General features: G+C 42.6%; 1 protein-coding gene across 2 annotated transcripts in view; it reads right to left on the reverse strand.

The window, feature by feature from the left end:
• The window catches only part of RBPJ (recombination signal binding protein for immunoglobulin kappa J region), a gene marked incomplete at its 3' end in the record, with an annotated part of 85088 nt that extends 63730 nt beyond the window's left edge, over positions 1-21358 (reverse strand). The window contains exon 1 of one of the 2 annotated variants that reach the window (XM_080697471.1): positions 21232-21358. In XM_080697471.1, coding sequence (XP_080553597.1) covers positions 21232-21290 — 59 coding nt within the window. In that variant the 5' untranslated portion in view covers positions 21291-21358. Of the gene's footprint in view, positions 1-21004; positions 21104-21231 lie in introns of those variants that run through there. The other variant, XM_080697472.1, reaches the window with a different exon arrangement.
• Positions 21359-24516: the final 3158 nt, after the last annotated feature.

Below are 24516 nucleotides of genomic sequence, written 5' to 3' on the forward strand. Positions count from 1 at the left end.
TTAGGCCCTTCACTGAGAAATCAGTGAGACCCTGTTTTAAAATAAATAAAAAAATAGGGCTGGGAGTATAGCTCGGAGGTAGACTGCCCCTGGATTCCATCCCCAGTACCGCAAGGAAAAAAAAATTGTTAGTAAACTATTCATTTGTCTTGATAAACTAAAGCTTTTATTTATTTATTTATTTATTTATTTATTTATTTATTTATTTATTTAGTGGGTCCAGGGATGGAACCCAGGGGTATTCGACCTACGAGCTACACCCCCTGCCTGTGTGTGTGTGTGGGGGGGGTAGTGGGGTGGAACTCAGGGTCTTTTTCTACCTCCAGGCTATACTCCCAGACCTATTTTATATTTTACTTGGAAACAGGGTCTCACTAAGTTGCTGAGACCCTCACTAATTAGCTGAGGCTGGCTTCGAACCTGTGTGATCCTCCAGTCTCAGCCTCCCAAGTACTGGGATTACAAGCATGCACCACCATACCCGGCCGAGCTTTTATATATTTTTAAATTAAAAAAAAAAAAAAAAGGAGGGCTAGAGGTGTAACTTAAAGGTTGAATGCCCCTGGGTTCAATCCCTAGTACAAGAAACAACAAAAAAGCTCCATTGAACACCTATGGCTCCGACCTTCCATGTTCAGAGCCACTGCTATTCAGCTGCTATAATTTCTGGTCTTCAACTCAACACATGACAAATTAATTACAGCTCTCACCAATCCACTAAACTTATTCTTGCCAGAATCTTTGAAGTCTTATATCTGGTGAAAATTTGAATTTATCTCACCTGCCCTCTTTACAGCACATGACACAAATGACTGCTTTCCCTCTTTTCCGAATTACTCTCCATTTTTCTGACACTATATTGCTGAGGTTTTTAGCCTATCTCTTTTACCAGTTTTCTTTTATTAACTTCTTAAATGTTGATGCTTGCCAGATTTCTATCTATCCTTAACTCTCTCGATTTTTACCTATGCCCAAGGTTCTAACTACCACCTACCAGTTCTCAAGAATATTTCTTCAACCTTGACCTGTCTTCTCATCTATAACTGCCCACTGGATACCTAGCTCTCTTACAAGAGCCTCAAACTCAACTTGAGTTTTTGGTTCAGTCAACACAAACCTCCTAACACCAACCTAAGTCCTCTACTGTCCATTTATCACCATGCCAAATGGTACTACTCCCCTTGCAATATTTGAACAGCACCAGTGTTTTCTTTCCTTCTTGACAAATTCTTAAAAGCTCTATGACTCTATTCACTCTTGGGTCTTGCCCAACTAGTTCAAGAAATAAAGTAGTACCCTTTCTTCCTAAAAGTCAACCCGTCTTCACTTATCTCACTATGTCACTGAGTTACTTTTAGGAATCATTAAGAAATATCTTCAGTGGGAGGCAGAGACAAGAGGATCACACAGTATCGAAGCCAACCTCGCTTAAGAGACCGTCTTTCCAAATAAAAATATAAAATAGGTCTGGGAGTGTAGCCCGGAGCTAGAAGTGTTCCATCCCCAGTACCACCAAAAAAAAAAAAAAAAAAAAACCAAAAAACAACAGGCTTTGCATTTTTTCTTACAGTAATACAGGCTACAAAAATTTTTGAATCCTAATAGTTGATCACTTTTTAAATTTCAGAAGCATAACTATGTGTAGATTCCCAATTTGTTAAAATTTGCAATGGAAGGAAAACATATTTAAAAAGAGAAAGCAACCCCATTAACGAGTAAAATCTCCATCAAACCTTCACTATAAAGCAGGCATGGTGGTGCACACTTGTAATCCCAGTACGTGGGAGACAGAGAGGAGGACTGCATGTTTGCAGCCTGCCTCACTACTTTTTGAGGCCCTCTGAAACTTAGTGAGAACCCTGTTTCAAAATAGAAAATAAAAAACAGAACTGAGCCGGGCGTGGTGGCGCACGCTTGTAATCCCCGCACTTGGGAGGCGGAGACAGGAGGATCGCGCTGGTTCGGAGCCAGCCTCGATGGCTTAAGAGACCCTGTTTCCAAATAAAAATATAAAAAATAGGTCTGGGAGTGTATCCCGGACGTAGAAGGGCTTCCAGGAACCCCAGTACCACACACACACACACACACACACACACACACACAAAAAAAAAACAGAACTGAGAGTGTGGCTCAGAGGTAGAATATTCCTAAATTAAATCCCCAATACAACAAAAAACTTCACTATAGAACTTTTTATTTTATAACTATAAACCCAAGTATCCCTGTAATCGCGAGTCTTCCCTCTAACACAATGGAATCCTATCTTTAATCCTATCAAAATGTTCCACTCAAAATACTAAATAGAGCAGTCATCTGACTAAGCAGAAAAGAAGACGGCACATTAATGGCAGTCAAACAGTTTAAGAGGCAGCTAAAGAGCTCCTGAGAGCACAGCTGAGAGAAAGACTATGCTGGGGTTGGTGATACAATTCCAGTAATTCCTTTCATTGAAACAGACTTGTTCCCCTGGGGCACAGTAACTATATGTATTTCCAACTTTGGGAAATGCTTAAGTTCACAAAGTCATTTAAATATATACATAATATTCTGTTATCAGGTGATTTTTCAAATGTATAATGAGTTGGTATGATTGGGAAATCATCCAACATAAACATGAACCTCTTAGTAGACACAGTTGAGGGAACAGTGCTAAGAAAGCCAGCTGTTTGATGGAAATAATATTTCTACTTCCATTGTGATTACAGCTATCAGTGACAACTGTGGAGTCCCAAGAAAAGAAATTTAACTGCCTCAAAACTTTAATTATTCAGATAAACTGGCCAAGAAATTCAAGTTAAATGTTACACAAAGGGATCTCTAACCTCCTAATATATTCAGCTAATTATTCCATTGGTAGTTTACATCTGCTCTGCTAAAATTTGATTATAAATCAAAAATAACTCACTGAGAACACTTTTATATCTAAAAGAGACTGTGGATAACTACAATTTGCAAAACTGTAACTTGTAATATGAATAAAATTCTCCTGAAAACATGCCCTACACAAAAGAACAAATGTTACTGTCACAGTTTAAACTTTTAACCACTAGGAAGGATGACACTAAATTTAACAAAATTTTTTAACTTAAAAAAAAAAAAAAAACAAAAAACAGAGCCAGGCTTGGTGGCGCATGCTTGTAATCCCAGTACTTGGGAGGCTGAGACTAGAGGACCATGCAGGTTCGAAGCCAGCTACTCTCAGCTACTTAGTGAGGCTCTCAGCAACTTAGCGACACCTTATTTCCAAATAAAAATATAAAATAGATCTGGGAGTGTAGCCGGAGGTAGAAGGCCCCTGGGTTCTATCCCCAGTGCCAAAAATGAATAAATTAAAAAAACAAAAAAGAAAAAAGAAAGGGGGCTAGCTCAGGGTATAGATCAGTGGTAGAGCACTTACTTAGAATGTGTGAGGATTCATTCTAGGACACTAAAAAAATAAAATACCCCCCGCCTTTTTGGCGCTACTGGGGATGGAACAGAGGCATTCTACTGGCAAGCTAAACACCCAGCCCTACTTTTTATTCTTTATTTTGAATCAGGGTCTCATTAAGTTGCAAAGGGCCTCACTAAGTAGCTGAGGCTGTCTGCGAACCGAGATCCTCCTGTCTTAGCCTGTTGAATGCTAGGATTACAAGCATGGCCACCACACCCGGGTAGAAAGTACCTAATTTTAACCTGTAAATTCAACTTGTATTTTTTGTAATACCATTAGTATTAAACATTTTATGACCATGAAGCAGGTTAAGCACTGACTTTGCAAAGAAAATTAATGAAGATGATTTAAATATATAAATTGTTCAGAGATTTACAAATATATAGTTTAACACCTTCAAAAATAGTGACCATTGCCGGGCTTGGTGGCGCACGCCTGTAATCCCCACGCTTGGTAGGCTGAGACAGGAGGATCACACGGGTTCAAAGCCAGCCTCAGCTACTTAGTGAGGCTTTCAGCAACTTAGTGAGAGACCCTGTTTCCAAATAAAAATAAAAAATAAAAATAAAATAAAGGTCTGGGAGTATAGCCCAGAGGTAGAAAGCCTCTGGGTTCCACTCCCAGTACCACCAAAAATAGTGACCATAATCTCAAGTATTTAATGGTTTCCATTTTGAGGGGGCAGAAGCAGGAATCCTCATCTTTAAACTATGTTAATCTATCCATTCCCTTTAACAATATTTTCTGGGATTCTTTTGAGAAATTTGTCTTCTAGGTATTTTAAATATAAAACAAAAATATTTTATACACTAAATTATACTTAAATTCTAGGATAAAATATATCAAAAATACTTTGATAAAAACTTTCAAGTCCCCTATTTTTTGAGGTTCAACTCAAAGTGTTATCTTCAATATCTCAGAGTAAGTTTTAGTAGTTATTATTTATCTCAATAATATTTTAAAACAATTTTCTTTTTAAGTAAAAATAAGTACAAACACTGTGCCTGAAACTATTCATTAATATGTATGAGCTATATCAAATAGAAATGTTTAGTTCCAGCCAGGCATGTTGGTACACGCTTGTAACCCCAGCATTCGAGAGGCTGAGACAGGAGTATCGTGGTTTCCAGATAGCTACTTAGTGAGGCCCTCTGCAACTCGGTGAGACCGTTTCAAAATAAAGAATAAAAAATAGGGCTGGTGGTATAACTCGAAGGTAGAATGCTCCTGGCTTCCATCCCCAGTACTGAAAAGAAAAAAAATTAATGAAGTTTAGTTCCAAACAACCCACTATTTATAGCTGTGGATAGCATATGAAGATAAACTATTACCCATAAGAGAGTTACAGTTGACAGAAATTATGTCTATAAGCATCTTAAAATTTACAACTTAACTTTACAACTTAATATATATTAAATAATATGTTTAAAGAAAAAACATTAAAACAGTCAGGCATAAATATTCAAAATTCATTCAAAGTCAAAAGGAAAGAGCAAGATGAACAATTGATTATCAGAATAGAAATCCTCTCAATTTGCACCACCCTAAATTCACCCACAGGGACTCAGAAACAACAAGCACAGAATTCATTTCAACTGTGGCTACGATTTGTAAGCAGCCTTTCATTGCTCCATAAAGGCCTGTCATTGTGGACAGTCATCAGTTTTTAATCCACATCCACAGCTGCTGTCTTAGAAAAACAAGAAAATTTGACAGCAGAGACTTAAAATGACATTTATACAAGTTTTACACAAAATTGAAAGAAACCTAGTATAACAGAAAAGTTAATTAATGGTAACTAGATTACTAAACCATGAAAAACTTGAGTCATTCCTCACAGTAATATCTTTCACTTGTGGTACTAGGATCATTTTCCAAGGTCCCTGGCACACCAGAGAGATGGTTTCTACGTGAATAAAGCAAAGCAAAGATGATCACCAAATTATTTAGTGGTGAATAGAATATGTTTCATGCCCACCAGCTTGTGTTTCTATCCACAGACCTTTCTTCTGAAATCATACTGAAAGGCAGAGACAAAATGAACAAACAAACAAAAAAAGCTAGGTGTAGTGGCATGGTTTGTAATCCCAGTACTTGGGAGGCTGTGACCTGAGGATTACAGGTTTGTAGCCAGCCTACACTACTTAGTATGGGCCCCTGCAACTCAGTGAAACTGTTTCAAAATAAATAAAAAATAGGGCTGGGGGTGGGTGGTGGGTATAGCTCCGAGGTAAAATGCCCCTGGGTTCAATCTCAGGTTCCACAAAAACAAAACAAACAAACAAAAAACCATGTGTAAACCAATTCCCAGTTCAACTTCACCCTCCCACCAGATCTACAGGAGCCTGGACTAAGAGAGACAGTCCTCTGATCAGTGAGGATCGCCAATCATGTGCTGTCAAATTACTGAGTGTTAACCAAGCAGGAAGAAGGGGAGAAAAAAGGGGGCTAAGGCCCAACAGCAACATCTCATACTAAATTTCGCTATCACTACAAAATATTCATACTACAAAATGGCAATGAAATTGAAATCCAGAGACATGGGTTTGACTCTGCCACCAACTAGCAGGTAAACTTGATTGAGTTTCTATAAACTGAGATAAAACTATCTTCTTCACCAGACTATGGCAAGGTCTAAATGCAGTAGATACAATAACCATTCAGATAACAGACCACATTTAAAACACTCTGGATGAATGTGAATTCATAGTGGATTCATTAAAACATTTTAACAGATAGTGGTGAAGTAGCAGTACAAATCAGTATGAAAGGAGTTAGAAATCCAAGAAGTGATGCTGTCTGAATACTTCATTTGTTCATTTATTCAGCAAATACTTAACAGAGTACCTACCATGTACCAAGTACTACATCCTAATAGGGGAGTTTAAAAAGCAATTAACACATTTTTTGGAAGTTGATACATGCAACTGAGGAAAATAAAACAAGGAAAGACTGTGGAATGTGGGATATATAGCAGGTCACATGACTGCCTCACAAAAGCCACATAAAGATATGGGCTTGGTGTGGTGACGCAAGCCTGTAATCCTAGCGCTTGGGAGGCTGAGACAGGAGGATCGAGGTCAGCGAAGACCTTCAAGCTGGGCGAGGTGGCGCACGCTTGTAATCCCCGCACTTGGGAGGCAGAGACAGGAGGATTGCACTGGTTCGAAGCCAGCCTTGCTGGCTTAAGAGACCCTGTTTCCAAATAAAAAAGTATAAAAATAGGTCTGGGAGTGGAGCCCGGAGGTAGAAGGGTTTACAGGAACCCCAGTACCACCAAAAAAAAAAGAAAGAAAGAAAGAAAGAAAGAAAGAAAGAAAGAAAGAAAGAAAGAAAGAAAGAAAGAAAGAAAGAAAAGAAAGAAAGAAATGAACAAGGAAGGGAGTCCTGTAGATAGGCGGGAGGATTGCATTCCAGGCAAAAGGAACAGCATCTGCTCAGATGAAGCAGAGATCTATGTTGCTAGCAAGTTAATGTTAAAGTTCAAGGGCTAAATTCTGGGGCACTTCAAAGTTTAAATGTGGTGATGTGAAAGAGCACTAGTAAGAACACAATTAGGTATCAATGAGGTAAGGAGAAAACCTGGAGTGTGGTATCCTGAAAGTAGTGAAGAGAGAGTCTGAGCAAGAAGGGAAGTCATCTAAGATGTCAAAAAGTTGTTTACTGACCAAGTAAATAAAATCAGATAATATCTGAAAACAAACAGCACTACAAGTCATGTGGAAGAAGTCTGTAACCTTGATAGAAACGTTTTCTGCAATGGTAGAGACAAAAACCTGGGTAGTATACCTTGAGAAAAATGGCACGACAGTAACTGGAGGTAGAAAGAACTCTTCGGGAAAGGCTTGCTGCAAAGAGGGGCAAAGAAACAGAGAACTAAAAGAGAGATATTTTAGGGTCTAATAAAAATTGACACAAGAAAAAAGGCAGGCTAGGGGATAGTCTTATGTCTTCGAATAACCAAGTAAGAATAGAATCTAGTATACAAGTGGCTTGCTGTAATAGTTTTACAGTGATTTGCAACCCAGCAGGCAGCAGAATCACATGGAAGGCTTACTGAAGCGGATTGTTGGACTCCCATCTCCAGAGTTTCTGATATAGAAGGTCTAGGATAAGAGTCTCAGGTATTTGAATTTCTAACAAGTTCCCAGATAATCCTGGCCCAGAAATGCTGTGTATTTGGTTATCCACTCAGAAAAAAGTAAGATTAGCACCCATGTTATATACTACCCACCAAAAGAAAACAAAACCTTTGAGTTAATGATACAAAGTCAAAGAATAATAAGCAGAACACCAGGCACAACAGTGGATGCTAGTGATTCCAGTACTTGGGAGGCTGAGCCACAGAATCAATGAAAACAGAGTACTGCAAGTTGTGGAAGAAATCTGTAGCCATAAATAGAAGCTTTTTTTTTTTTTTTTCTGTTTTAGTGGAGACAACTACCTGGGTAGTATAGTTTAAAGGATAATGGCATAATCACAACTGGAGACAGAAAGAACACTGGCTTGAGGCCAGTGTGTAGTTAGTAACTTAGTGACACCCTATAAAAAAAAGGACTGGGGATATAGCTCACAAGTAGAAGACCCTTGGGTTCAAACCCCAGTAATACAATAAATAAATTAATCAATAGGCAAAAATTTGCAAAATTAGATGTTTAATAATGGAAGAGGAGTAAGTAGCAAAAAAAAAAAAAAAAAGATGAGATCTACAGGAGGGAGGTATGGCATCCTGTTAGTCAAGATATAAAAACATTGCAGTCGCCGGGCGTGGTGGCGCACGCTTGTAATCCCCGCGCTTGGGAGGCGGAGACAGGAGGATCGCGCAGGTTTGAAGCCAGCCGCGTGCGCTGGCTTAGGAGACCCTGTTTCCAAATAAAAATGTAAAAATAGGTCTGGGAGTGTAGCCCGGAGGTTGAAGGGCTTCCAGGAACCCCAGTACCACCAAAAAATAATAATAATAATAATAAATAAAAACATTGCAGTCAATAAAAGCAAATGATCTAAAGAAATGAAACAGGGTGAAGAGCAAAGTGAAGTTGTAGAATCTGGTAAAGAGGGTCATTTATTAGCAGCTGGGGTGAAAGCCAGAAATTAACAGGTAACACAAGGGAATATAAGATGAGAATAAATAAATTAAGCTGTGAAGGAAGGACAGGGAAACAGCTTCAGTAGTTGAATGAGAGGTAAGAATTGGAAATGGTCATTAAGCCATTCTCACACCAGGGCTAGTCTTGCAGAGCATTGCATAAAGTATATTTGGTCCTCTCAAGAATTATGAATTATGCTCTCCATGTCACTAATGGGGAAATTTAAGTTACAGTCCAATTAAGTAACTTTCGCCGGAGGCTTTCCAGTGTGTATACAAAGTAATTAAGAGACCTGATATTGGCCTGTTGGCAGAAGAGAATCCCTTTTAGGACAAATCTGAAAATATAAAGTAGAAAAGGAGGATTAAGTGATGAAGCAACGACCCAAGAGCACCTGACATATTATTTTAAAAGTTAAACCCAAACCTGTGGACACCAGTTGTCCCACCTACTCAGCAAACTGAGGTGGGAGGATTACATGAGCCCAGGAGTTCAAGATCAGCCTCAGCCACATGGCAAAAAGAGGGAAGAAAGGAGGGAAGGAGGGAAGAATGGGGAACAGAAATTTTTATTTAAACTGTTACTTCTGAGAATCTTCTGAGTTCAAAAACTAGTCTAAAGAAATCTAGTGTTAAATGTATTTCTAGAAAATAGATTTACTTTTAAAGTGATGTAACAGAAAAAAATACAATCTCCTGTTCCTTAAAACCTATCACAACGAACTTATATCTGGGGCTGTTAGGCCACCTTGTAGTAAGCGCAGAGGTGCTCAGCCAGGAAGACAAGCTCTAGCGGTACCTGGTAGGGAAGCAAAGGGAAAGGCAAAGCAAAGCGGTGTGGATTCGAGCTAAAGTTACCAAATCCCTGACCTTCAGATTCCACCTCTATAAAATGGAGACACCACCTCCCTCCCAATGTACTGAAGCACTCAAGAGATAATCAACAAAATATCAGTTCTCTATTCCCTTTCATACTGTCTGTCAGGCGAGGTGGCAAACACTACTAATCCCCCAATACTTGGGAGCTCAGACAGGAGGATCACAGGTTCAAAGTCAGCCTCATAAACTTAGTGAGGCTCTTAGCAACTTAGTGAGAACCGGTTCCCAAATAAAAAGTAAAATAGGACCCGGTGGAGACCTGGCCAAGGTGCAGCAAGCTGTGTGCATGCTGAGCAACACCACAGCTGTCGCTAAGGCCTGGGCTCCCTGGACCACAAGTTTGACCTGATGTATGGCCAAGCGTGCCTTTGTTCACTGGTACGTGGGTGAAGGGATGAAGGAAGGAGAGTTTTCTGAGGTCCGTGAGGTCATGGCTGCCCTAGAGAAAGATTATGAGGAGGTTGGAGCAGACAGTGCTGAGGGAGAGGATGAAGGTGAAGAGTATCAATTAACCTTCCTGCTGCAGATCCGCACTTTTTGTCTGAGGATTGTCTTATTTCTGTTCTGTAATTGTGTTTCAGTTCTAAACCATCAATAAATGTTTTTTGTTGTTGTTTTTAACCAAATAAGTAAATGAATAAATAAAATAGGTCTGGGTATAGCCCGGAAGTAGAAAGTGCCTAGGTTCCATCCCTAGTAACACACACACACACACACACACGTTTGCTAAATGTTAACATTTTAATACAAAATAAATGTTGGCATTTCCATTCAAAAAGTGAAACAGTAATACCCCTAATTATTAATGATAGTTATGTCTCCTTATTAAACTCCCATGTTTCACTTTACATAATATAATTTAAATCACTAATTTCTTATTACAAACAGTTTTCTGGTCATAAAAATAATTAAGATGAGTATAAGCAGATGTGACCATCAGTTTTTAAGAAAAATTTACATGGTTGGGAATGTAGCTGATGGTAGAGCCCTTGCCTACCATGTACAGGGCTTGACCCACCCCCACCCCCAGCACCATAAAAGAGAAGGAAGAAAAAAGAAGTAAGGGAGGAAGGAAGGAAGGGATTTTTCCACATGCTCTAGATGCTAAGGTTCAATTTCAGAGAGAAAGAAAAAGAAAGCTGGGTGTGGTGGTGCACGCTTATAATCCCAGTACTTGGGAGCTGAGACAGGAGGACTACACAGGTTCAAAGCCAGCTTCAGCTACTTAGTGAGGCTCTCAGCAACTTAGTGACACCCTGTTTCCAAATAAGATACAAAATAGGTCTGGGAGTGTAGCCTGAAGGTAGAAAGCCCCTGGGTTTCATCCCCAGCACCACAAAGGGGGGGGGGAGTGAAGGAAAAATATCCACATCAAGATAGTTAACTACCAGTCAAGTGTAGTGGTGCATGCTTATAGTCCCAGCATTCTGGAGGCAGAGAGGATCGCGATTCTCAAACAGCCTCAGCTACTTAGCAAGGCCCTTCACAACTCAGCTAGACCTGTTTCAAAGAATAAAATGATTAAAAATAGGACTACGGGTGTAGTTCAGAGGTACAATGCACCTGGGTTCCATCCCCAGTACCGGAAAGAAAGAAAAAGAAAGAAAGAAAGAAAGAAAGAAAGAAAGAAAGAAAGAAAGAAAGAAAGAAAGAAAGAAAGAAAGACAGACAGACTACCAGCCAGGCATGGTGATGCATGCCTGTAATTCCAGTACTTGGGAGGCTGAGACAGGAGAATCATAGGTTTGAGGCCAGAAATAGCAAGACTTTCAGCAACCTAGGGAGGCCCTGCTTAAAAACAAAAAATAAAAAGGGCTAGGGGTATCATTTGAGGGCAGAATGCCCCTGAGTTCAGTCTCCAGTACCACACACACACACACACACACACACACACACACACACACCTTATTTCCCTGAAGTAACTATGAAAAAAATGTGCAACTCCATGTAAATCTTAATTTAAATTCTAATGTAATTTAAAAGGTAATTTGTCAGTTGACAATTTTCAGGCGCTACAACTAAAAAATCTACAGGCTTGAGTAAATGATGTAACTAAATCCTGAGTGCAACATGAACATATCACATTAAATAGAGTGGAGGAAGGCCAATACAAAGAATGGCTTACTTATCAATAATCATGAAATAATCTTTGAAAGGCAAAGCTATCCAGGTTTGTTTTCCAAAACAGTAAATCAGCAACTCCCACTAATCCAATAGTATCCACTTAGACAAATGATGGCACTTGTTATTATAAGCTGTAAGTTAAATTTACTTCATATCCATCATCAAAGTGCATTAATCAGCCCATCTCTCAGTATAAAATATCAGGTTGTGGCTGCTCTTCCCTATGTGATACCTTTCTTCCCACTTTCTGTCCTTCCATCTTCTCCAGATGCTCTGAACGGCCAGCAGCAACTTATGCAGGTGGCAAAGCTAAGAACTTAGAGAAACAAGATGCAGAGACTGGAGTGAGCCAGGAGTCCACTGCACCTAACCAGCTGGGTAGAAGCAACAAAAGCAGAGTGGGTAAGAATGTGTGCAGGGAGGACAACTATGCTCCTGAAGATGAAACCCTGATCGGGTACAAACAGAAGGTAAAGATCATAAGGCGACACAGGCTTGTCATCCCACTTCTTGGGAGGCTGAGACAGGAGGATCACAGGTTCACGGCCAGCCTCAGCCACTTAGTGAGGCCCTCTGCACCTTAGTGAGACCCTGTTTTAAAAATAAAGAATTAAAAATAGGGCTGGGGTGTAGCTTGGAGGCAGAAGGCCCCTGATTTCAATCCCTAGTACTGCCAAAATAAAAAATAAAAGTCTCAAAAGTGAATGTTTATCAAGTCACACTGGCAGCAGTACTTTCCCAACCAGGCCAGGGAGCTGAAGGATTTGTGCTCGTGGTGCTGGGGGTGCATACAACATTAAAAGGCAGCTGAGTGGTATAAATAGAAGAGTAAAGAGACCAGCATATGCCTTCTCCCTCCTCCAAACAAACCAGGAATTAGCTCAGTCAATGAATATGTCTCCACCACTAACCAACTGTAAATTACTTAACTTGCCTTTGCTATGTTTAACTATTTAAGACACATGCCTCATGAAGTCTTTTCCAGCTCTGAGATTCCTGAATCTAGGTTTAACTATATGGAGGGGGGGGGGGATACAGGATGCAGTTACTATTCAAAGGAACATTATCCCACAACTGGAGAGTACAATATAAATAACAGAACACCGGGCTGGGGGGTGGAGACAATCCAGAGTCATACTCCAGTATCAGTATATACCAAACTTCATCATCATCTTTCCTCAAATCCTGTAAGAAACAAATTCCCAGTTTCCTCCTTTAAAGCAATACACAGGCTTACCAACAAACACTGCCTAAAATCAAACCACCAGGCTTCACTTTAAACACATTCAGATATGGAGAATCTGGCCAGTTGTAAATTTCATTGAGCTTCCCTTCAGCTTCTGTTATTCTAACACTGGGACACTTTTCTATTTTCAACATTCTGAGTTTCCTACTTGACATTGTCATATTCCATTTCAAAGAGCAGAGTCCAGGAATGGCAGAATGATGAATATAATCCAGGATGGTCTGTCGGTTTCTATGTGGGTTCTAGGTAGTAAGTCTACTTTGAATGTCTGTCTTATCACATAAGACTAAGCGCCACCTAGTGGCAAGTATTATATATGACTAAATCCATTCAAGTCCTCTTCATTCATGCTGCATTTAGCATTCTGGCAAATGGTAGCTGCTCTATAATTACGCAAGACAAGTAAAATATTGCACCTGTCCTTTCGGAGTTCGCTGAAAGATTAGATAGGCAAATAATCAGCACAAATTTATGTAACTACGAAATAATGTTAAATGTTAGAGGTATGCAAAAATAAGTATCCAGTATTTATTTAAAACCTAAAATAAACAAGCACTTTGTTAAATAGGTTCCTGAGTTTTCCCCCCTTCTCTTCTGCATTCCCCTCCCACTTTAATCCTTTCAATTCCACACTTCAGAAAAGAGAGAAAGGAGTACCTTTTTTTTTTTTTTTTGCAGGTCTGTAACCCAGGGGCATTCGACCTCTGAGCTAAACCCCCTGCCCTATTTTTTTATTCTTAATTTGAAACAGGGTCTCACCAAGTTGTGGAAGGCCTCACTAAGTAGCTGAGGCTGTCTGTGAACTACGATCCTCTGGTCTCAGTCTCCCAAATGGTGGGATTACAAGCGTGCACCACCACACCTGGCTGAGAACTTACTTATTAATAAGCACCCTCTACTCCCAAAACTAAGCTAGGCATTTTCTATCCCTTATTTTACTTAATCCTTATGTCAATACCATGAAGTACTGTTTTCTACCTTTTTTTAGACCAGGGAAGACTTAAAGTGATATGCTCATAACCATAGATCTATTTTAGTGAAAGTATACCAAATCCAAAGTTCCCTATACTATGCTTTATCAAGAACAGCTGCTCTGCTTGTCTATTCTTAAGTCTACCACCAAGATCAGGTGGGTTTGTTTTTATGGTCTCTATCAGTTTCAATCTATTTCATAAATTTTACATCCAACGTCACCTCATTTATAACCTTCAAGGTCCTAATCCTGTCCTTTGCATCCCTGATATTCAGATGCCCACTCAAGGTCCTCCAAGAGCCCCCCACTTTTCCAGTATAACTAAAATGCTCCATAATTCTCACCTGTTCTGTGAACGAGCCCCCCAAATTGGATATCTTTCACACATGTTCCCGTCAACACGATCCATCTATTACAGCACTTAGGATAATTCCTCTTCAACTATAACTGTGTATTTTTTCATCAAAGCACTTCTTAGCCATCTTTATAGGACCAGCACATAGCAGTGTCTTAGAATAACTAAATGCTCAACAACTGTTTAATAAGAACATTGTTATTAAACAGTATTTTAAAAAGCGCTACTAAAGCACAGTTTATACTCACTTCCTTAACCCTTCCTTCAGGCCTTGGGACCTCAAGTTTTCTGTTACTCCAGTTGGCATAAAGATTAGGAATTCTGCACAGAATTATGATCTTTTAGCATGAAAATTTTCTCATAGTCAAACCAAAACTTTTTACCAAAAGTATTTGAAAAGGTATGCTTGCAAAATAAGAAAGACCATTGTGGGTTTGCGGCTTTCCAAAATGAGAATATCTTTGTTCCAATGCTGGAAACCAGTTAAAAGTAAAGTAGGTTATATCCAAAATTAAGCTGTTCATAATTTTAAAAAGCCTAATATATTGGTTCTATAGTTCATATGGCAATATTGGACTGATATATTACACTTACAAAAAAATCAGTTTTAGAGTGATAAACACTTCTCCTGGTTATATAAACTCTTTATGCAAAACTATTCTGCCAGGCTTTTTTGTAACTTAGAATGCCTAAAAAACTTTTTCTGTCCTTTTTGTAAATTTAAAAGTATAAACATCCCCAAGACTGCCAGGACCTCACCAATCTGACCGAAAAGCTATCATACTTCTCTGCACTCTTAACACAACAAACTTAGAACAATATTTACACGCATAGGTAATTGCTATAATTTACATTACCTCTGATGTCTGGTCCCTCCTCCACCCCCTGAAGTAAGTTTAGTATGTTGGAGAAGTACATTACCCTTTTAAACTATTAGGATATCATTTTTTCCCTGAAGCAGAAGCAGGCCTAATGAGACCTGAACAACACCATGATGCTGTGCCAGGCCTCGGAGGCATCCAGAACTGTGGGCAGGGTAAGTGTCTGAGAGATGGTAGCAGCTGGGCATTCAACATTCCTACACTGTTACGGCTGTCCAAGCAGAGAAGAGAGCAGTAAGAAGTAGACCCCAAAAAGTTGGGGATGACTTAATGACAACATCCGTGGTAAAGCAGTAATCTACCAAATATGTCTGCTCAAAACGCCAAAGCACATATTTCAAGGGTTGCGGTCCTCTGCACTAAATACACTGCTGCCTTCCTAAAACATGACCCACAAACCACAGGCTACAGTATAAAAAGTCCATCTTGAACCCTGCCCATGAAAGGTTACCAGAAGAAACTGTTATAATAGTTAAAATATCTGTATAAAGTGTTTTACATTTTGCAAATCACACATATGTTGTTTTATTTGACATTTATAATTATAATTTTTCATATTTTACCCTAGTAGTCACAATATAACTGGCAGCTAAATGTAATCTGTACACAAGACCTGACTCTTGCTGTCCACCATAAGCTAATTATTTGATTCTGTGGCTTGAATCCCCCCCCAAAAAACCCAAGGTTTATACACCTAAGAAGCACAACGTTTGAGAAATATTTGACAATCACATAAAACACAAAATGTAAAATTTAAGCTTACCAGTTTTATACAAACGAGAATATAGCATTTTCTAATAACCTAAAAAGAGGAGCCTTACTATAATGTTCTAAGATACTATGAGACACCGGGCATGGTGGCGCACGCTTGTAATCCCGGCGCTTGGGAGGCAGAGACAGGAGGATCACGCGGGTTCAAAGCCAGACAGGCTGGCTTAAGAGACTCTGTTTCCAAATTTAAAAAGTATAAAAATAGGTCTGGGAGTGTAACCCAGAGGTAGAAGGGCTTCCAGGAACCCCAGTACCACCACCAAAAAAAAAAAAAAAAAAAAAAAAGATACTATGAGACCACCTGTGGCTGAAACTATTAATTCCTCTGGGCGCTTCAGAAACCATTCCCTTACAGAGAATCAAACTCTTATCTACCTACCAATATTTATATATCCCAAATTCTGCTTACATATGGTACATCAAGGTTTCAAAGTGTATCTTTTGTTTAAAAAAAGAAAAAAAAAAGTCTTCACTGAGTCCCTATCATATGCTTGCACTCTTCTAGGAAAACATAAATGATTAAGAAAAAAAATGGGATCTGCCACCAAGTAACGAAAAGCATTTGAAGTCCGATAGATAATTACAATTTAGTAATACACTTCCAAGAGAATTGTATCAACCCTCTAATAACACACAGCAGTGGTACTCACCCTAGCCTGGTGGATCTGGTTAGATATCCCAAACTTAGTCTTGAACAATAACCTACTCTGGGCTAGTACTTTCTAAGCACTTGGAGCCATTACACTTCCAAGCCAATACAGGAAACTCCATGTTCTTAAAAATGGCTGGAGCAGTGAGTATGAAGAGAGAGAGAGAGAGAGAGAGAGAGAGAGAGAGAGAAGAAGAAGAAGAAGAAGAAGAAGAAGAAGAAGAAGAAGAAGGAGGAGGAGGAGGAGGAGGAGGAGGAGGAGGAGGAGGAGGAGGAGGAGGAGGGAGAGAATCTAGCTAGAAAAGACATTAAGAAACAGTTACAGAGGAACCTCTATACCATGTTAGCAGACGCTCTTTAAGCACTTACTAAATATCTATGTTACCTCATTTATCTCACAACTCTCTGAGGAATTTTGCGATTGCTGAAAAAGGCGAGGATAGGTTAATTTGACAATCTGTAGAGGTTTTAATGGCAGGGACAAAATTGAAACCCAGTGCAGATTAAATCCTAAAAGTGAGCTCGTAACTTCTCTACTCTGCTGCCTGTCTTAATGAAGGCTGCTAGGGGGAGCCATTGAAAGGTTTTTAAACTTAGAGTGATTTGCTCAGATGAGCTCTACACAAACACTGCTTTGCAGCCAGGTGGAAGCTGGAGAAGGGTGGTGTGTCTACAAGTAGAAAGGGGCTGCGGATATGTCTACAGTAACCCAAGCAAAAACTGACAAGAGCCATGAACCATGAGAGTGAGACCAACTCAAGAGATATTTTAGGAGGACCACCAGTTCTTAGTGATTACAAGTAAAGGGTTAGAGAGAGAGAAAGCCAGACTCCTGGCTTGGGGAACCAGGTGACCAACTCATACTACCTACTATGAATAGCGAAGCAACAGGTGTTCTGACAATAAATATCTACAGAGTGACTCCCAAGCTCAAAACACTTTCCTATAATCAAGACTGAAGTCTGAAATTATAGTCCTGGTGGTTAGAAAATACTCTTGAGAACATACGACAAACCATGTTTTAAAATTAAGGCATATGTAAAATTTGTCGTTACGACAATGAACTTTGCTAAGCGCCCAGTGACATTACCTTGTGCTATCATTTCTTAAAATATTACTATATACAGAAAACAATCCAATAGAGAAAAGGCATCCCATAACTTTACAATGTGTTATTACATTTGAGTCTGACAGATTTTCAGTCTCTTACACAACACACAAATACCACCCTGTCATTTGTTTTGCTTGTCCCTCTCCCAGAATATAAGAAGGAAAAGATGTATCTGTTTTATTACCCAAACTACAATACATTTGGTTTTTTATCCCATTATCTCTACTATAATTTGCCAAGAACTTAGTTCATAACCTCCTACTTGACTTCCTATAAAACATGACCTATTTCACATTAGCTCATGGCAGTCACAATTCCTAGACCTTAACCACACCTTTCATCCAAGGATGCTCCAACTCTCAAGGCACAGAAATCCTGTGCAGATGTGGCAAGTTATTACAATCCCCATTTTACTACAGAGTTAGGAAACTGGCCCAGGGGAAGTAAAATAACTTGGAAATAATCACAAAGCCAGATGCCAAAAATAACAACTTCTAGTTAATCCATGAGAAAATACTGCCCCTAGTTGAAATAACATGAAATTTAGTATTAGGAGGAAGCAAAATGCACAATTATGCTTTAAAGTAAAGTTTTAGGTCTTATTTCTAAAAATGACTGAACATCAGAATTAAGAATTTGTACAGATTTTCCAACAAAGCTATCTTTTCCTAATGCCATACTCATCCATGGTTCCAAAAATCATTTAATGAATGACATCTGACAAAAGTGACTTTCCCTCAAAACATTTTATCATTTTACCCACTTAAAAGACACTGGTAGAAATCTGTTTGTATAGGGCAATAGATAACTTTTTTTAAACAAACTTAACTGTTTAAGATCTAGTGCTTAAAAGCACATATTAGAACAAATCTGAAAATACTGAGTGTTTTCCTAAAAATTTGCTCTCTAAAAAACCAATGCAATATTCATAAGTAATGTAAAGCTTTAATCCTCAATATTCAGAATAAAAGTTTCCCTGCTACCACTTAACCTTCAATTTCCAAATATGCTGTTCGATTTTATTTATTTATTTTTGTGGTACTGGGGGTGGAACCCAGGGGCATTCTACCTCCGAGCGATACTTCTAGCCCTATTTTTTTTAATCTTTATTTTTTTTTAATCTTTATTTTTGAAACAAGATCTCACTAAGTTGTGGAGGGCCTCACTAAGTAGCTGAGGCTGTCCTCGAACCTGCAATCCTCTTCTCTCAGCCTCCAAAGTACTGGGATTACAAATGTGTGCCAACACACCCTGCTTGTTTGATGTGATCTAAAGGCACTGTTTTACCTGATGACAAAATAGCCTTACAACTCAAGACTGTAAAAGTGACCTTATGTCTGTGCAATCACTCTTAGATGCCCAAGTGAGCAAAATACCTTTTATGATTTATATAATACTTACAGTCAGAATCAGTATGTTCAGAACTTTACCTTCAAAAGGTTATATACTAAGAATAAGGGAGGCAAATGATTAGTGGTAAAAAGTGAATCACAGAAGTCAGGTAAATTTTCTCAAAATCATGTCTTGCTCATGAAAACATGGTTTTCCATTCATTAGAATTCAACCTAATTCTACTCACTGCCGTAAAAAAAAAAAAAAAAGGCTCTCTGAATGCATCAACATTCTTTATAGTGGTAGACTGTGCATAACCTCTCAGTAGCACTTTGTGTTAGAATATTAGTTTACAAATAAAATGACATTTGAAAGTATCCTACGTGTCAATGTATTTTCTAAAAGTAGTGACCAACCAGTTAAAAAAAAAGTCCTGAAAAGTATATCCACTATAATAGTATTGACAAAATCTAGTATTTCTTATTCTTATCACAAGAATAATCCAGGTCGTTAGCATATAATACACCGCATCCCACCCCCACAAACATAACCCCAGGCTTTTAACGTTACTCTTAACAATATGAGCTTAGAACAACTTAATACTCCTTTTACATTAGGAAGTGCCAATAAGAAAACCACACTAAATACTATTACTTTCATGTCTTTTGACTGTATGTGACTAATATATTTCACAAACATCCTAAAAGCAGTATTCATCAACCAGAAACTGCATTCTTCAGGGCTTAATCCCAATGATGGAACAGAAGACTTGTTACACATCTACAGATGCAAAAAAGCACAAACTGCAAACTTTCGTTGCAAATTCTAACAAAGATGTAAACTCTAACAATTAAGAAAAAACAAATCATTTGTGGCAAATTCCCAAGCCCACTTAACTCTCCTGCTTCAAGCTATTGACAAAACAACGTGTGGATCTAGATTCTAGAAAATACTAAAATTCTCCTTCCCAACATTCACAAATTTTTACACCGAAATTCACCCCACTTCTATGCACATGCCAAATGAATATCTATTGTGGCCATCTGAAACTATTATCGGATATCAATTAAAAAAGCACCTTTGGCCTACTTCTAATCGTTCTTCCAGTACCCTCCCACTCATCCTCAAGCAACCCAGATGCAACGCTGTGACAGCTGCCCTTGGCCTAGGCCATCAGAAACACCAAGGGGGGAGGGGGCATCTAGAGACTGGATCTTTTTCCAGGGCTACTGTTTCCAAGCAAAACAACCCAGGGCCCAAAGAGACGGCAATGAAAACTGGAGATGCTTAAACCCCAAGAGAAAGGTGCGCCGGGGGAGGAAGGGGGACTCCATGTAATCCAAAGGAAGGGGTCCGGAGGAGAAAACGAAGCATCCCCAAGCACCCTTCAGACTCACAAAACAACACGAAGCCGAAGAGTCTGCACTTAGAAGCACCAGATGGAATCCCCGGGGCTGAGACAGTTCAGCAAACACACACACACACACACACACACACACACACACACACACACACACACACACACACACCGTGGGCAGTGGATAAATCAAACGATGATGGGAGGGGAGAGGAGGGGGGATGCTGAGCGCACGAGCCACTAGATGAGGGAGACAAAGCCTCTGGGGGTGATCGAGGACCAAACAGAAAGGTGAGCGAGGAGGCACACGAGAAAGACAATGGGGGGGGGGATAAAGCCAGGGATCTGCGGCAGGTCACCGGGCTGCGGAGCCGGCGGGGACACAACAAAGGGGCGCGGGAGGAAGGACAGCGGAGGGAAGAAGATGGAGAAAGGATGCGGGGCGCAGCGGGTCGGACAAAGCGCCCGCGGCGGCGAGACAAAGGGCCGGGGTGCAGAGTCGGGGCGCCGTGGAGACAAAGCGCCGGGCGGCGGCGGCGGGGCGAGGGGCGAGGGGCGAGGAGCGCGGCGGCGGCGGCGGGCGGCGGCGCCCCGGCTCGCGGCGGCCAGGCCCGCGCCCCGCGCACTCTCCCGCAGCGCCGGCCTCGCCGCCGCCCTCGCCGGCCCGAGCCCGGGCGCCGCGGGCAGCGCACGGCCCCCGCCGCCCCGCGCGGCGCCCCCGCGCCCTGGGCCCGCGCCGCCGCCCGCCGCCGCCCGCCGGGCGCCCGCAACTTTCCCGGCCCCCGGCGCTCGGCTCCCCAGACTCACCCTGTCACAACAGGCGCCATCTTCCACAAACTCTCGCCAAAACTCCAACCCTCGCGAGAGTGCGCGGCCGGGCGCCCTCCCGGGTCCCTCGCCCCCGCCCCGCCCGCCGCGCCGCTCGGGCCCTCCCAGCCCCCGCGCCCTCTCCGCCTCGCAGCCGCCGCGGCCCGACGGACGCCTGGCGCCGCGCGCGGCCGGGATCCTGCTCCCCGGCTTCCCGGGCAACCTACCCGAGCGACGGAGCATGCGCGGCCGGCCCCGCCGCGGCCCGGCGCTCCGCGGGGTCCATGGGGAGCGCTCCGCTCTCCGGGTTTTAGCGCGCGCCCTCGGGGACGGACGCGGAGACTGAGCAACACCGGAGGGGATTTACTACGCGGACGGGGAATGGAGGGGTCAGGGGGCGGGGCCCCGGGCTCGGGAGGAGGGGTCCTGGGAAAATGTGCTGCGTTTCACAGGCCTAGAAGAAACACCTCCTCCAGTGGGAGTTTTCCGAGTGGCTTCCCGCGCAGTCTGGGTTCCCAGCCCTCTTCATTCATTCCGAGGTTCCCGGGACACCGTCCTGCAGGCTGATCTCCGCGCCAGGCGGAGGGGCTCTATGATGACGACTGGGGTGCCGGGGAGTAACGGGCCTGCAGCCACCTTCATTCATGCCACCCTCCCTCGTGCAGGTGGGGGAGTCAGGCGTGGTTACCACGTGGCCCTACAGAGCGCTGTTGACGGATCGCGTTAGCAATGGAGGCGTCTCCCGGAGTGCGAAATGAGGTCAGGCCAAGGCCTCTTCAGAGGCATCCCTCCTGTCCACGTCGCACGCACATGCACGAGTGGTTTTCTCCAGAAAGTAAAACTGCGCTGGAACAGAGAGTCACTCTCCCTACCCGAGACCCCGGCCAAGACCCTGCTCAAGGCCCTCCGTGCCCAGAGCAGAGAGCTGAGCTGCCTGCAGGGCGAGCCTCCCTCGGAACCGCCACCAGCGAGCTAAGCGTGAGCCCAGAAGTGCCCGGGGATTGACTGTACAGAAGACCGGGCCTCTCGTAGGCCTCTCGCCCCCAGAAACTACCCCAGGGGGCGTGGGTCCGGAGGCCCCCAGCAAACCCGCTGGGCATTTCGTAGCAAGGTGCGGGGCCCGTTTCCCCACTACCTGCAGCATCCCCCCTACCCCGGCTTCCCCCTCCTTCGCCCTCTCCTTTCCTAGAGATTCCCAGATTCAGCACGGCCTCCCACGGGGAGCCCCAAAACCCGGAGAACTGGAATCGAACGCCTGAAACCTGCTGGAGGCTCTGCAGGATTGGCGCGGCACGCGCGCGCGGCTGTGCGCATGTGCCCAATGCGGGCAGCCCAGTCTCACGCTACACCTCCCTCCTACCGCCTTCCACTACTCCGCTCAGACACAACACAGGCCGTGGGAAATTTCCTAAGCCTCGCGAGAACGCGCCCCCCCCCCCGCTGCCCGTGCTTTCTCCCCAAGTCTCGCGGAGCCCGGGCCGGCAGGTGTTTGCTAGCGCAGCTCCGGCGCGGATGGTGCCGCGCGTGCCCGGGCGGCGGGAGCTGGGGCGCGTGGCGGGGAGCAGGCCCGACGTCTCGCAGCGCACACGCACAGGCACACGCCCGGGAGGCTTAGTTGCACAAGTAGAAGGGGGAGCTGGGAGACTGGGAACTTCCCCTGGTTGTAGAGTGAGAGGTCAGGCGCCAGGGCAGGAGGAGCCCCAGCCCAGTGCCCTGGTTGATTTCCTGTCGCCCTCCAGGAGCCGGGTACTTTCCTAAAACGTGTTAGACGCCTCGCCTCCCCGCCACCTCCGGGAGCTGATAGACAGCCCCCCAGCCGGCTTTGAGTCAGGCCTCTGAGTCACATAGTCTGGCCACCACTTCACTTGCTTTAAAGCAATTTCGGATCCCCTTAGCAGATACTCTCCTCTAGCAATAGGTTTTATTTTTTTCTTCTGATCACCCCTCTGGCCTCTGTAGGGGGAAAGAGAATAAGGAGACAAAGTGAAGCTGAATTCTGAGCCCCCTCGTTGTTGCCTTGTATTAAAGGGACATGATTTTTCATTTCCTTTCCGCCAGTCTCTACTTAACCTTATGAAGTAATCCCTGTAGGTCAGTTTCTGTTCTTTGTCGCCCACCCCGCGCAGACTTTTGGTTCTCCTTTCCTTCCCCTTTTCAGACTTTCGTTGTTATAATCGTCCCATTTTAGGTATTGTTTCATCGGGTGCTTTCGGCACTTAAAACTACCGTTTTAAGTGCATCGTTTCTTTTTAGCAAGATTATGTGTGTCTCCAGTGAGTTCTTGATTACCCTTTTCCATCAGCTGGGTTTCAGATTGGGCCTGGTGTGGTTTTTCACCAGCTGAGTCTGGCATTGTCTGGGAAGTGATGTTTTTCTGACATCACAGACCTGCAAACATACAACTGAATATAATTTTGTTCTTCGGAGGACAGTGAATCCTCTAATAAAGGTTCATGTTCTGCTGATTAATGGACAGAAAGTTAAGGTTTTTTTTTTTTCTTAGTGGTTTTCAGGGAATTGTATTTTTATTTGCCTATCCCTTTGATCATATACTTTACACTGAAGGAGAAATAGGTTGATGCAAGTCTGATTTGGAACAGGAGAGCTCAAGAGGACAATGTCCTTGGACACATACTCTTTGGAGCCTTCATCCCAAGAACTATTCCAGCCATGGTCTAGTCTAGGCCACTGATCCAATTTGGGATCCCTGCCCAGCTGACAGTCCCAGCCACCTGGGAAAGCCATGGTAACCACCTCACTAATCTCAGCTCCCTAACTACACTCTAAACAGCTCTACCTGGAGCCTTTCCCCTTCTCAATAAATTGTAACTCCATCTTTCTACACAGGAGCTTTCTAGTCATTCATGCCTGTCTTTTCTCTTACACCCAATATCCAGACAGAAAACTCATGCTGTTTCCAGGTATTACTCTGGTTTTTGTTACTATAACAAAATACCTGCTTGGCCCTGGTGAGGGCTCCATGGCAGATGATGTAGGCACTTGAATGCAAAAGAGACCAATCTCAGGATGAGACAGAAAGCCAGAGACGTGGGAGTCGCCAGACTTGTTCTTTTTTAATAACTCATTCTTGCTCAATCCATCCAACTGACAGTAGTTCCTTCTGAGAAACTAACTCCATGAGAGCAGCATTAGTTCCTTCTGAGAGCAGCACCCTCCATGAGTAATTTGCCTTGCAACAGACCCCCTCATATTGCTACTCTGGAGACCAAGCTTCCAACATGTGAATCTTTGGGGGTCACTCTTAAACCATACCCAAGTCTTAGCACTCTGCCTTCAAAAACCCTCTGTCCTAACACTTTTCTACCTCCCTGGTGACAAGCCCAGGCTAACCCATCTCATTTCCCACCTCGTTCACGGGAAGTCTTCTAACTGGTTCTTCCCCTCTACCATTCTTACCTTCCCTCAGTCTGTTAACAATGTACCGGCTCTGCGAAGCCCTCTAGCCCCCTTCAGTGGTTTCCCCATATCACTCAGGACTGACACGAAGTCTG

Source organism: Muscardinus avellanarius, assembly GCF_963383645.1.
Source record: "Muscardinus avellanarius genome assembly, chromosome: 6".
In the NCBI taxonomy this organism is placed as follows: domain Eukaryota; kingdom Metazoa; phylum Chordata; class Mammalia; order Rodentia; family Gliridae; genus Muscardinus; species Muscardinus avellanarius.